Source organism: Cygnus olor, chromosome 5 (assembly GCF_009769625.2).
Source record: "Cygnus olor isolate bCygOlo1 chromosome 5, bCygOlo1.pri.v2, whole genome shotgun sequence".
Lineage (NCBI taxonomy): Eukaryota > Metazoa > Chordata > Aves > Anseriformes > Anatidae > Cygnus > Cygnus olor.
In genome coordinates, this window is record NC_049173.1 from 59,736,067 (window position 1) to 59,750,305 (window position 14,239).

The 14,239-nt window shown below is 39.9% G+C and overlaps 1 protein-coding gene and 1 long non-coding RNA gene across 4 annotated transcripts; one reads left to right on the plus strand and one right to left on the minus strand.

The window, feature by feature from the left end:
- Nucleotides 1-1,426: 1,426 nt before the first annotated feature.
- On the minus strand, nucleotides 1,427-8,145 carry C5H11orf91 (chromosome 5 C11orf91 homolog). Of its 2 annotated transcripts, none has more exons than XM_040559261.1 (4): nucleotides 8,016-8,145; nucleotides 4,357-4,440; nucleotides 2,307-2,965; nucleotides 1,427-1,624 (listed from the first exon to the last, which is right to left on the minus strand). In XM_040559261.1, exons 2-4 carry the CDS (start codon nucleotides 4,401-4,403, stop codon nucleotides 1,542-1,544), a joined length of 789 nt encoding a protein of 262 aa, XP_040415195.1. In that variant the 5' UTR covers nucleotides 4,404-4,440; nucleotides 8,016-8,145; the 3' UTR covers nucleotides 1,427-1,541. The 2 variants fall into 2 exon arrangements, with proteins under 2 accessions (XP_040415195.1, XP_040415196.1); XM_040559262.1 differs by lacking the exon at nucleotides 8,016-8,145 and adding an exon at nucleotides 5,999-6,066 and having other exon boundaries at nucleotides 4,357-4,441.
- LOC121071195 lies at nucleotides 2,746-9,390 on the plus strand. 2 transcript variants are annotated; one of them, XR_005820434.1, is made up of 5 exons: nucleotides 2,830-2,965; nucleotides 3,581-3,740; nucleotides 4,357-4,440; nucleotides 5,998-6,195; nucleotides 8,018-9,390. It is a non-coding gene; the product is annotated as an uncharacterized LOC121071195 (long non-coding RNA). The 2 variants fall into 2 exon arrangements; XR_005820435.1 differs by lacking the exon at nucleotides 3,581-3,740 and having other exon boundaries at nucleotides 2,746-2,965.
- The last annotated feature ends 4,849 nt before the right edge of the window (nucleotides 9,391-14,239 follow it).

Genomic DNA, 14,239 nt, shown 5'->3' on the forward strand with positions numbered 1-14,239 from the left:
TTAGCGGTGGTCTCATAACCAGTCCTGTCCCTGGGCTTCCTGGACTTGGTTCCTCACCTCATCCTGCCTGGCACACAACATTGGCCCAGACCTGTCCTTGTCACGCTGCCCCAACCCTGGACACCACAGCCCACGCTGGGGCCCTGGGGGCACTGTGCCTTGAGCACAGCTGCACTCTCAGGATCCCAGCTCCATCCAGTACTTTTCAAAGAGATCCCAGCTCCATCCAGCACATTTCAAAGACCGATGCATCTGAAAACTATTGCTTTGTTTCATTAAAAAGCATATTGATTAGCAGCTGAAATTGTGAATTGATATATTGGTAAAGACCCCAGGATGACAATGGCAATTGTGGATGGTATGATTCTGTTTAAGATTTCCTAGCTTTTCTGATAAAATGTGATTATTATAGTTCGGTGACTGACAAATGGAAGTTATAAACTGGATTTTTTATTTTTTTTATTTTTTAATATAAACCCTCTGTGGGATAGATCAAAATCTATCTGGAAAGAATAAGACAGTAGAAGATTCAATGCTGGGAATAAACAGTAATAGGAAATAGTATTTTGATATCGTATCGTGCTAAAATGCTTCACAGTTGAGCAACTCTAATGCAATTTAAAAAAACAGATTGAAATACTGTTCTTTTTTTAAAAAAAGTTGTCAAAATATGATAGCTTCAGGGGTGGTAACTATTCACCATTATTTCATACTGCCACCTACTGCTCTTGAATTAGAACAAGAAAAAGCAATTATCTACCAAAACCCATTATCAGTCTGATAAGCCTGTTTACTTATTCTCAATGCTATACATGGCATTACTTTTTTAAATGGCAGATGCTCTCCAGATCTTTAGTCTGTTATTGCTGTCTCTGCCCATTTTCTCTTCAATCCTTCCAAACATAAAGATGTTGTCATTCCTAAAACTGCCTCAGACTTCAGCCTAAGCACCATTCATCCTAAAATAATAGTAAAATGTTAGTTGAAATTCAATGTTTTACAACTGTTCTGTTAAAAACTAACTTAAGCCATAACTTCAACACTTTGGTGGAACATTTAAGACAATAAGCTATGCTTGTTTGTAACAGATTTTTATGCTACCATGAAGGTAGTTTTCTAAAGCTCCCTTAGAGGCATGGGGCTTCTAAGCATATCTATTTACTCTCAGTTGCACTTACTTGTAATTAATAACAAAATACAAACATATTTTATATTAGAATTCCTGTTTCGCTGCTACCCGTATCCTGAACCTCATTGTTGGACTGGTGGGAATCCTGATATCAGCAGTATTAATTTCTTAGTGTTTTTGAAGAAAATACTATCCACCGTTTGTCTATAGTACTTGGAGAAAGAAATGTAAAATGCATACCAGCATTCTCAATATCTAGTACCAGAGAAATGACATACAAAAAAGTCAACAAGACAATATACTGTATTTTTTTAATTCAGTAAGAGAATAGCATGTAATAAGTAGAAAAATTATAGTGAAGATCCATTAAAATACTCCGTAGTGACAGAACATCCAGCCCAAATAATCTTCATCATGTTGGTGGCTGTTTCTTCAGTTTCTGCCTTGCTTTCATGCCTTTTATCTTTTCTTCTTTCAGCGCCTTCAGAAGTTTATCTAAACAGGAATGAAACATAATTTGTCATTAATGTTATCATTAATAGTTTACAAGACTTTTAAGAAAAATAAATAATTTGTTGAGCAAACTAGTAACTTTCCATAGTGTGTCTTGTTTAGCAAATACCTGTAAACTAGTTTCTCACACGTATTGAAAATAACAGGTATTAAACTGGAAAAAGGTAGGTATTGCTATGACAAAGGAAAAAAAATATTAATTTCCTGTTCTGGAAAGTAACGTATGCAAACTATGTATCACAGTTGCTTTAAGGTCTTCCTTTCAGTGCCTTTCACTCCTGGGCTCCTGTAACCATTGCAGTTGGGCGAGTGTTGGGACTGGCAGCCTGTGGCCTTGGTGTACCTTCAGTGTACCTTCAGTGTACCTTCAGTACTGACACCCTCCATAAGCACTAGGTGCTGAGCTGCTTTATCTCCCGTGTTTCCTTCGTGTCCGGTAGGTTTTGATACTAAAACGCCCAACTCATTTCACACTTTCCCCGAAGCCTTCGACCATCTGCGGTCGTCACTGGCCTTTGCTTTACATCAGGGATGCTCTACAGCCGCAGGGCCTCGTTGCTAGAAGTGCATAACTTCTGAAGGGATGAACCCCCGTCGGTTTTAGTGGCCTGGCCTCCCCGCCGACACCCGTTAACCCCGGGTTGCCCGCCCCGGGGGGACGCACACTGCTGCGGGTCGAAGCCGTCGCCGACGAGCGCCAGCAGCTCCAGCTCCTTGAGGCGGATGCCCAGCTCGCAGATCTCGCCCTCCAGCTGCGGCTGCTCCCCGGGCCGCCGCGCCGCGACCGCGCTCTCCTCCGCCGCCGCGGGGCAGAAGAAGCGCAGCGGCTCGTAGGCGATGGGCGCCAGCCCCGCGGGCCAGCGGGGCGCCACGGCGGCCGGCGGGGGCTGCCACGGCCCGCACACGGCCGCCAAGAGCTTCCGCGGGCCGCCGCCTTCGGCCGGGGGAGCGCCGGCCTCGGCGCGGTCGTGGAAGGGGGGGAAGTAGAGGGGCCGCGGAGGGGGCTGCTCGCTCATGGCGCCGCCTGTCCGCCCGGCCGCGGCCGCCAACGGCGGTTGTCCCGGAGACAGCCGGGCTCGAGTCGGCTCGGCCGGGACCGGCCGCCCTCCATGCCGGGCGCCGCGCCGGCCCGCTGCCCTCGTCCCATCTCGACGGGGAGCTCGGCTCCCCTCAGCGGCCGCCGGCGCCGGGGGAGGTCGAGCCGCGAGTCCTCGCACGGCCGGCGGCCGTGTGTGGGTACCGGGGCGGGCCCGGACGGTGCCTGGAAGCGCCTGCACAGCCGCGAGGAGCGACGCCGGGGCGCTGCGGAGCCCGGGAGTGCCGGTAAGGCCGCCCGCCCTCTGCGAGGGGCCGCCCGTCGCCCTCCGCGGCAACCGGCGCTTCCTGGGGGAAGGCCAGAATTTTTGGCGGAGAGTGAAGGCAGCGGGCAGGCTTGCAGCGTGATTTGTATCTCTTTCCTGTGGCACAGGCTGCCAAGGGCGTTTGAGACACGGGTGTAAGTGTGCAGAGCACGAGTTCGGCTCAAGCGTCGGGACAGAAATTGCTTGCAGAGGGCTGGGTGTTTGACCGAGCAGTTGGGTTTCTGGGCCTGTGGCGGGGTGTTTCAGGGCTGCGTTAGGCTCTGAAAACAGTGTTTGTTAAAAGAGCTGAGGAAAGTGTTGTCCTGAACAGCGGCTGTCAGCAGTTAGCTCTCAAGCTGCACGCCAGTGGGGGATCCAGGCTTTGAGGATGGGACGACGCCACTGAGGACACAAAATGTCGTCTTCAGGGCGCGTCCTCGCGTAGAGCTCAGGCCCACCGTGTCGGGTCTTCAGGATTTTTGTCTTCCATGAAAACCTGTGATTTCGCTTGAATTTGGGAATGAGACCTGTTGTAGCCCTGTCTGGCTCTCTGCTATTTCACAGGAAACCATTCTTTTAATCTTCGCTGTATTTCCAGGGAACGTTGCGTCCCCCGCCAGCCCCAGGCAGCTGCTGGGGCATTGCTGCCTGCTGGGGAGCCCGAAGCAGGCCGAAAGGACCCTCAGGCTTTCTGCAGGAGAGCTTCCAAGTGGATTTTGAGGCATTTTGAGGTGTTCTGGACAATCCTAACAAGAGAGGTGCTGTACTAACACTGTTGGTAGCCAGCTAGTGACTGTAGGGGCTGTGGAGGTTACATACGAGCAGTAAATTCACTTAAAATGAAGTGAAAATCCCACTGCAGTGCTAATGCAGGCCTGAGCAGACTTCAGCAATACACAGCCGTGAGGGACTGCTACATGCCCTGGAGTGAATTGTGTTTTTAAAGATTTCCCTTGCATAAAACGGGAAGCTTGATACTGCCTCTTTCTAGAAGCAGGCTTCCATATACTTAGGTGCAGTGCACTGTGCTGTGAGCTGATACTGATGTGAAGGGTGGTTTTTGTTGTCATTTTGCTTTGTTTGTTTTTGAAATTTAGCAGATCTATAGACCTTAGCTATCATGAGAGTCACAGTCAGTGCCTTGAAAAACTAGGAGCAGAGAGAGTTGCAGAAATCATTCAGCATTTTATTTTCATGTGCACTGTTTAGGGAATGTGCTGTTAGAGGCGAAATTGATTGTGATATATACAATTTGCTTACACCATTAATATGTCAGTGCCAGTACAGTGTCAGTACAGGTACAGGTTGTGTATTTTATGAATGAAACATGCATATTTGAAATAAGTCTGATAACGTATATTTTTCCATTCTTAGTGGATTAGAGAAGAATCACCTGTATGGTTGATTCTATGTGACAACATGAGGAGAGAATTCAAGCATTAAATGGACACAGTAACTGTAAGTGTCTCTCTTTGGGGGCTGGGGGGAGGAGGTGGTGTACACTAAAAGTCAGTAACCCTTCCTTATCTTGGTCTTTGTGAGAAGTATTTGAAAGCAAAACAGTGCTTATGCAGAATTTGCAAGGAGTTTTACTTTTAAAACCAGTAGGAGGCCCAGTGCTTCCACTTACCTATCCTAATGTAAGTTTCTGTTTAGCTGTGAGCATGAAACAAACAAATACTTTAACAGACATGATTCTGTTGTATTTGAATTCAGTCTGTTTATGCTCCTTGTAGGCAAATCTAGTTTAGATCCCTTTTATTGATAAATTCACTTTGTATTTGGGGTAATATTATCATACTTTTAAATTAGTAACAGTTCAAATAATTGGATTTGGATTTTTGTTTTCTACGAGCCTTTTCTGTCACCATGGTCAACATTTTATAGTAACTGTTGTCTTGCTGTTGTACTGTCAAGTACACCATTGCTTCATCACCTCTGTAAAAATTAAATGTAAACATGTAAAATGTTATTGCTTAGCTTTCGTTAGGAAAACACAAAACACAAGTATATCAAAGTGTAAGTGTATACATATAGATGTTCATATAGATGAACAAGATGGGGTGCTTGAAAAACAGTAAGATTCTCGTGATTTTAAAGCCCAAACTTAAATTTGTTTAGTTTATTCATTCTTTTCTTTCATTGTTTGTTTCATTTGATAAAATATAAAACTTATGAACATTTCTATTTTCTTAAAACATGTATTAGTGAATCACAGTGGTTCATGGTTTTGTATGCTAGATGCTAAAATCATGGCATAAAGAAAAGGTTCCTTTTATTACCTTACAGTACAAACAACTGTGTGCTACTAATGCTAAAGCAGTGGGTCATGCTGTCTTTAGGTGCCACCTGGTGGAATTTTTACAGCATGCTTAAGGTGTTGTGTTATCTTTCTAATGCATTAGTCAAACCAAAATAAGTGCTGAATACAGAAAAGGTTGCCAAGAGAATCAAAAGTTAGAAATACAAAGATTAGGTAAAGAAGATAACTAGGAGTGTAAAGGCTGTAGCAGAGCCACTAGACTATTATACACCTTTATACTATGGGTTTCTGAGATTTCCAATTCTCAGAACTCCTAAAAAATTTCTCCTTCTTGTAATACATAATTAGTGATAACCTCTTTACTGCAAAACAAATTGTGTTCTTGGTCACGATATTTTCGAATTAAGTTGATGACATTATAGAGTTACTGCCTTGCCTTTTTGAGGGAATGCTGTCAATATATTTTGGGTTTAATTCTTGTAATTGCACAGGTATCTTGGACTAATGCATGGCTGTTTATGTAAGCTCCAAGGTCATATTAAATAGCAAAAAGGTTCTTAGAATTTTTATAATAGAATATTCAAGACTATATACATCACCATCAAAATGCCTTCAAGAGTTCATCAAGTGAGCTATAGCAGGGGTGGTCCCAGGGGAGAAAGTATGGCTGTTTTGCTTAATGAAAGAGTTTAGAAATCCCTTATTTCCTGCATAGGCCTAAGGAATAATGTCCTTTTCATGTGCCCACACAGGGGCTACCTAAAACATGACTCTGCATGATAAAGCAGGATTGTACTTTGAATGCTGCCTCCTGCAAGCAGGTGTGACTACTGGGAAGAAGCAGGGAAGGGAGAAGAAAACCTTCTGTCTGCCTGTCAGGAAGGCTAGTTGAGCATGGTGAAAGGATGTCGTGTTGTGAGACATGAGTAAAACTCTGGCTTTCAAGAAAGGTATGTTTTTGTGCAGTATTTTTACTGGGTTGTGCACTAGTCAGACTTGTGCCTTCGCCTTTGGCATTCAAAATTTTTTTCCAAAGTTGAGATCTATTACTCTTGGGTTAAGCAAATGAGTGCATCATAGACAGACATTTTATGTAGCTAAGCTGAATCATAAATGATAAAAAATCAGTTTTGAGACAAAAATAGTATGTGTGTACTTTGTAGGCTGGCAATTGCAGCACGGAGAATAACTATATGGACTTCTTCCAGTAGAGGGAGTAACATACATACACTTGGTAGTGTCTTACAATTTCATAAGTTTAGCACATTCGTCTGTCTATTTGTGTGTTGATATTTGAAGTATTAGAAATAAGTAGTTATTAAAATGTTAATTTTGGAGAAGTAAGTCTTTTATTTATCCATAAGTCTTTTATTTATTTATGCCCAGCAAAGACAGTAGTGACAGTATTTTAGCCACTGCTCTACAGTACTTAAAACTGCTCTGGCAAAAATCTTTTGAAAGGCCTTTCTGCTATAAGAAGTTCAAGATAATCGATGGAAGTTACAAACTCTGAGGGCAGCTAACACATACTCATGTTAGCAACACAGGCAGTGTAGTCTGCAGTGTCAATGAGAACATTAACAGTTCAAACAAAGGGCAGGAATGGCAAACCATGCTGTTAACTGCTGGCATCACCATTTAATCTGCATGGGGATTTTGCATCTGTATGGGCATTCTTTTCTGCTAGACTTATGAAATGATATTCAGGAGAGTGCCTTCCGTTGGCTTTGATATTTACAATTTGGAAGTTGGAGCTGCTTGCAAGCATGCAGATTAAATACTGATATTCAGAAGAGTACACGTGTGAATGAGTACACGTGTGCTGTAAGAATCTGTAAAAGCCACAGATGCTAAAACTTTTCCACTTTTACAGTGGATTTTGTATGGCAGTGAAGAAGGCAGATTTTCATCACTGTGAGATACCAAGAAAAGTTGTGTGTCAAAAAGTTAAATAATGTATTAAAAGTTCAATCTAAAGCATATGCTATTAAATTGCAGTTTTTCTGCTCAGTTTGAACTTGTGTTGGTCTTCCAGCATGGATATTCTGCTATCTCTTCTTGATATCAGGTTCCAGCAATTCAGGATTGATGTGTTTGTCCTTCCCTAAACTCTTCTTCCTTCCTTATTAACAGACTTCAGTTTTCCAGTTACTTATGTCTATATTGTGTTAGCACATTCAGATATCTTTCTGTATAATATTGTTAATGTACTGCCCTTCAATGTTTCTTCTAATCATTTGTCTTCTGAAAATCAGTTCAGAGTACAACTGATGGAATTGTTTTCCTTTCTCATTAATTTTGGCACATCTACCCCATGATCATTCCCCCCACTTCTGCATCTGACTCTTGTCCTTCAAGGCTTTTCACAATTTAGTACTGACCTTTTTAGATACCTTTTCATGTTGGTGTTCCTGGCCATTTTCATGTGTTTTATACCAAATTCCCACCTTCAGTACCCAAATTTCCAGCCTTTATTGCCCATCATTTAGATTCTCCATCAAAAGTTCCTAGCTTCTCACCTATTCTTTCGAAGGGAAAGCCTTCTAAAAGTCCAGACAGGAGCTGCTCTACTGTACTTCAGATCCATGCGTTTGCAGACAGGGATCTGTGACTCTTCTGCCCCCATGTTAATCTCTCTTCCTTGTGTATGTTGCCTGTCACATTCATGCCATTTGCCATGCTGTTTCTTCATGAGAAGAAGAAGAGTCCCACTATGTGAACTATTGCACTGCATCTAATTTGTCACTTGTTCCTCTTTCTTTATGTTTACAGCCCCTTCCAGAAGGCCTCTCTGTGTTTGAAAAGCAGTTGATGCTGTTGGACCCAATCCTGGTTAGGACGTGTGACTACTACTACAGCATATTAGTATAAATTGTAATAACTTGAATAAGTTGATCTATATTATTTGCTATTAATGTAATTATTTTTACTGAGTTTGTAATCTGTACAATTTATTAGTGAAATTGCTTTCAGAAGTATGCTGCTCCCCTCACTGCTGAGTGTGTCTGGTCTGCTAGATTTATCGCATTACAATACAAATCAGTATGCAGAGGGCTATTTATAAAGTCTTGAAGCTCTGTGCCAGCAAACTTAAAATTAACAGTGAACAACTAATTAACAATTATACAACTTGAAAGGAGTGCTAATTAAAAAAGTTTTTAAGAGATGAGTTTTCAATCGAAATACAAAATAAGTCAGAGACTTGTGTGCCTGAAATAGAATTTTGGACCAATGAGCAGAAATGCAAAAAAGCACTAGCTGTATGTGAAACAAATTTTTAATTTTCTCTTCAGGTAACTCTCTGCAAGTCTTTAGGATCAAAAGAAAATTCACTGTTTTGGATAGAAATTATAAATCGGTGTATTTTTCAGTTGTCATGGTGTTTCAGTCATTATATGTTGGGGTGTGTTCTATCATGGAGATTTTGGCTTAGAGATCATGACTGTATCAAACATGACTGTTGTCTGAAACAGCAAGACAGAAATTGTCTGGAAGACTTCATGTTACTCGCTTAAAAGCGTTCAAGTCTGGTAGTTGGGGGAGCTCTGTATGTTTTGTGTTGTTTTTCTCTTTTCTTTTTTTTCTGTTATGTCCTGTTCTTCCCTAGAATGTCAAGAATTGGAGCTTCAGAAGTGGTTTAAACACTATGTGTTTACAAGAAAAAAAGTTGTGAAGGTGCATAAATTGAATAAAGTAGTGTTAAAAAACTGATTTGTTTGCAGGCTCTCTGAAGAGATCTTTCAAAGTTGTCTGTTTTCATGCATTGTATCTTACCTATGAGTATATATGTAGGACGATGAAGAAGTCACGAGATTATTTTTGATACAGCAGAGTTATGTCTGCATGTTAATTCAGCAGATGGTACTTGGTTTATCTGTATTTGCCTTTGAATACTGATGGGTGCAGCTTCTTTAAACATGAATCTTTGTCAAACCTTACTTCTTGCAACTAAGTATATCTCTAGGAAGACCTCTTTTTTTTTTTTTGAGATGTTATTTTTGATAGTGTGTCTCTTTTCTGGAAATCATGTTTTCTAAGGAGTATGTTTGGCAATCTAAAGGAAGTAATGAGATCTGTGGAGAGGGAAGGCTGAATTCTACTGAGCATTAGACTGGAGATCTGGGTTCGGTACTACCTCACACTTACAAAATAATAAAAAAAAAAAATACAGTCATATGAAAAAATTGAAGAGAGCCCAATCTGTGTCAGCTTTGAGGTAATAGAAATCATTAATAATCCAGAAGGAAGTCTTGCACCTTGCTATTTATATGCTGTACTCCAAACTTTTAAAATTCATATTGCAGTGCCATTTCATCTTGGCTCAATAAACACTAATAGGTTTGACAATAATAAAGATTATTCACAAGTAAATGTGTTGCAACAAAATGTATTGTGTAGTTGTGCAAATATAAAGAGATTATGTAATTGGATGTGTATCAATAAGAACTAAGTATAATTGTAATAGCTATTTAAGGTATAATCTAAGTAGCATTTAAACATGTACGTAAAAATGTTTTTATAGGTAATTAAGATGGAAACTTTATTCATATCTTCTAATTTTTGGTTTTGATGTAAGATGTGTTTGTGTTTTGGGTCAAGGAGTTATATTTTCTTTATCTTCCAGATTTTTTTTGTTTGTGTGTGTGTGTTTGTTATTTGCTGTATCTTTCCAAATTGAAATTGAAGGAAGAGATCTGTGAAAACATGTTCTGGATAAAAGGAGAGCTTTCTTTTTGTGAGGTCCATATATTTATGAATTTTGAACACAAATAGTCACATGAATGTATTATTTGCAAAACTGCACATTATGAAAGCCAAGGACTATCCAAGTCTCTTGATTATGGAATCACATAACTCACACAAATTTGATACTTAAAATTAATGAACAGTACCATTACTTATTTCTGTTTGAAAGTTTGGTTATTCAGTGCTGAATATGCAGTCCTCAGTGAAATTCCCATGTTTTGGCTGTTGATGCAAAAAAAAAAACCAACCAACCAACCAAACAACAACAACACAAACAACTACACAAAAGAAGCTATTTGTAGTGTGCTACAGTGAGGTATGTTTATTCTGTTTTTCTTCTATTAACTGTTTCGGTTGACCTCGAACACACTTGCAAGATTATAGTTTGTAAAAGTGGATGTAGGTTGAGTTTACCTTTTTTATTTTGTTTGGATGTTTGTTTTAAAACAAGCTCAGTGTTCATCCCAAATTTTGACATTTTGGTTTTGAATGCAAAATGTCTCTGTCCATGCAAACTAGATTTCTTTCAGAGAAGACTCAACTGGAAGAACCACTTTAAGTGTGCATGAAATACATGCTGGTCCATAATGATGAAAACAGGGTCTGAACCAATACACAGGCTACAAAATAATGAAATTCTCCATTGCATACTAAACAACGTGTATACCACAGAAGTTTCCTGAAGAAGCTTCTGAGGGAGCTCAAGCGAAACCTTAAAATGCTTCTCATCCCAAATAAAGGGCCAAGCAGTGCAGGCAGTGCTGTAAACTACAAGACCTCAGATCTTTGTGAAGTACACACGGCATACAAAAATGTACAAAGTGGAGTGTTGTGTACTATTACCTCCCTGCTTGTTTTGTGTGCCTTTTTATTGCCTCACTTCTGTATTGGCTGCCTAGAGGATTTAACATGGTGTAAACTAAAGCCCCAATGAAATGTTAGCCCTTTTTTTTTTTTTCAAAGGGATGAAAGTTTCTCTGGAAGGTAGAATAACCTACATGGGATCTATAACCAGAAGGTGAATTTGTATAGAAACTCAAGGTTTCTTTGATTTAATTTGTGCTTATGAGCAGTAATTATAACGTCATTCTTAAGTGCCGGAAGTAGTGTTAGGTGGATTTCTAAAGTTTTTATTAATTCTACAGCAAGATAAGGGATGGCTAGTGTATTTTGTTTTTCCCATCATGAAATAAAGGAGGTTAATCTCTGTCACTTAAATAAATATTTTTTAATGTGTTAGGAGTTGACACCATCACAAATCTGTGCATTTTGAGATGCTGATGTAGTATGTAGATCTCAAAATTTATTTGGGAGTTTTTGTGCAAAGCCTCTCAAATTCAGATGGATTTTAACCTAAATATACCTCTGCTCGTAACTTCATTCAAATGTGCATTAACAGAAAAAGCCTTTGTGTGAATCTGTAAGATTTGTTCTTTATCAGTTTACACTATATTTGGGGGCTATGATCTGTGCTAAAAACCTGTGATATCTTTAAGGATTAGTGTTGTGTGAGATGCATTTTCAGAACTGTGTAAATATTACCGGCATATAAAATGAGTTTTTATTCATATTTGCCATGCTTGCCAATAGTTACTGTAAAAGACAGGCTTCAGTTATCCACGGGATCAGGATTGCTGCAGTTTGGAGATGTAGATGGTTTCTAATTATAGCAGCGTTGGGATGTGAATGGTCTCTGACTCACTAATAATTTTCTTCAGAGCTGCAGCCCATCCTATCAAGGATTGCAAAATCATATCAGTGAGTACAATCTGCTCTACTTACATTAACTACTTAGGATAATGGAGACTGGCTCATGCCAAACACAAAAGTACAATGATTGCAGTGAAACTATATTATAATGGAACATTGCGTTTCATTAAGAGGTATTTTCATTATACAGCTTGGCTGATTCAGAGCAAGGATGTCACTCACGTATTCCGGTCCAATGTGACTTGCTCGCCATTACTAGCACTGCACATTGATGAACAAAAATTATGATAAAGGTAGCACTTACTTTGAAGTTATTTAATGCTGATTTTTTAAGTGTACAATCAAGGTCCATATTGCATAAACAGGAATAGACCTGGCATCTTTTGACTGAATGTTTAACCTTCCTTTTTCCTAAACAGGTTAGACTAGATGAATTTTAAACAGATACACAGTTAGGCCATTATTTACCTTAGGGAAAAAAACAAGGCCTTATGTTTTAGCCATGTCTTAGGTTTTGGGAAGACCATGGTCTGTCATTGAATTTATTTATTTTTTTCTTTGCAAGGTGCAACAATTTAAGTATCTGAAAGACTTTGGACTATATCAGTAGTATATCGCGGCTAAAACGGATTCTGTGCAATTCTATCTGCAGCTGCGGGGGCCTCATTCCCTTTACTGGAAGATAACTTTACGGCTAGCTGGTTGCCACAGCAATGCTTTTGGCAGTTCTTCCTGTATATTTCTTTCCATAGTTTATCATGAAAAAGCAAATGATCCAGCAGGGGTTAACCCAGTGTGTAAAAGAATCTGAAGGAGATAACAGTACATTACATCAGTAGCAAAATATCTTTTTTCTTTTCTTTTTTTTTTTTTTTTTTAAAGGAATGGCCGTCTACCATCACATCTAGCCAATTATGGTAATAAATGTAAGAGATTGAACAGATCACCAAGCACCACTGTCTGTTAGAGCAGATGTTGACCTTAATCTCTTAGCTCCTTGAGAACCACCTTTGACTGAAACCGGTCTCTCAGTACTGGGCAGATGTAATCCCTGCTTATAAGTTAGTGAGTTTCAGACAGTACCTGTGTTTCAAGGCATTGTCACACTCAAGAATAGACTACGTGATAAGTATTCCTCTCACAAATACCAATTCTGGTGGATAGCCTCTTGTAAAATGATCACTTCTGACAAACAACTTTTAGGCAGGCTTGGTGCCTGTGGTTAGTGATGCTTGCGGTGGATGGAAAGAACTAGAGTAAATCTCTGGAAGCCCGTAGGGTGGAGGTAATTAGAGATCATGCAGCCTGTGACTCGGGAGAGAGATGAAGAGAGGTAGGACTGGGCTTTTTATACTAGGAAGACTGAATTAAAAAGGAAGCCCAGAAGGAATCTTGCAGTTATGTACATCAAAGGGATTTTTAAAAGATTGTTTTCTAGATGACTTTGTTAGAATGATTTGAAAAGTTTAAAGCTCCTAAAGCGAAATGATTGGGGATTTTTCCCCCTTGCTTTACCTTTGCTTAAAATATATTTTCCTCAAAGCATTAATATTCTTTCATCAGGCTTCTTATTATATAGACAGGTCTGTTACTGTCTGGTTTTGACTGCTTCTTGGAAAAGTAACTGTTTTCACATCTCTTCAATTCACTCTATTGTTTGAATACCCTAATGCAATGAAAGACGAGCTTTCAATTAATTTAGGGGTGCCTCTGATGCTTAAAGATTGAATTGTAGCATGAATACAAAAAGGGGCACCTAACTTAGGCATGCTTTTTGGGGAGGAGGGACTAAATACAGTGAAGACTTTCATACTACAGCCACCAAATCACAAAAATAACAAAGAAGGCGGTTGTCTGTGAAAATGACCTATATGGAAATAATTAGGGAAGGGGAAAAGGAGGAAGAAGTATATAAATAAGGGAGCATAGATTTTTTAATTATTATTATTATTTAAAATAAGGTATTTTATACAATCTGTTTTGTTGAAAAGTGAATGTCCATTCACAAGCATTTTCCAAAGACACAGAGATAAATTGTGGGGAAGAACAGCGTGGCTGTCACATACAGGTACCTTCCTCTGTCATGCAGTGGCGTAGTGCAACGTGCTCCTTCCTGAGCAGGGCTGAAAGAAACTGCTTCATGGCTGGTAAATTTAAAAATTATGAGATATAAAATGCAAGGCAGCTGCATCGGCAATATTGCACTAGCAACAAATAATTCTGTGCTTCGCTGTTTCTTTGAAATGTCCTTTACCAGACAGTCATAAATGTTTTGACACCTGTGGCACATTTTCCTCCTTGGCTCTTGACAAAGTTCAGAAAAAGAATGCTAAAACAAACCAGCCTAACATGGCTGTGGCGAAGTATCATTTGAAGTCATTGGCTAAGGAGGTATTTTCCTTTATAGCCCACATGAAAGTTGTTTAAAAATAATCTTTGGCCCAATTATAGTGAAATAAGTTCAGCATTGCAATGCTGGCTGGAGCCTCGTCTCACTGGTGATCGTATTTCCTCAGGCTTCAGTACCATTTCTGTGGA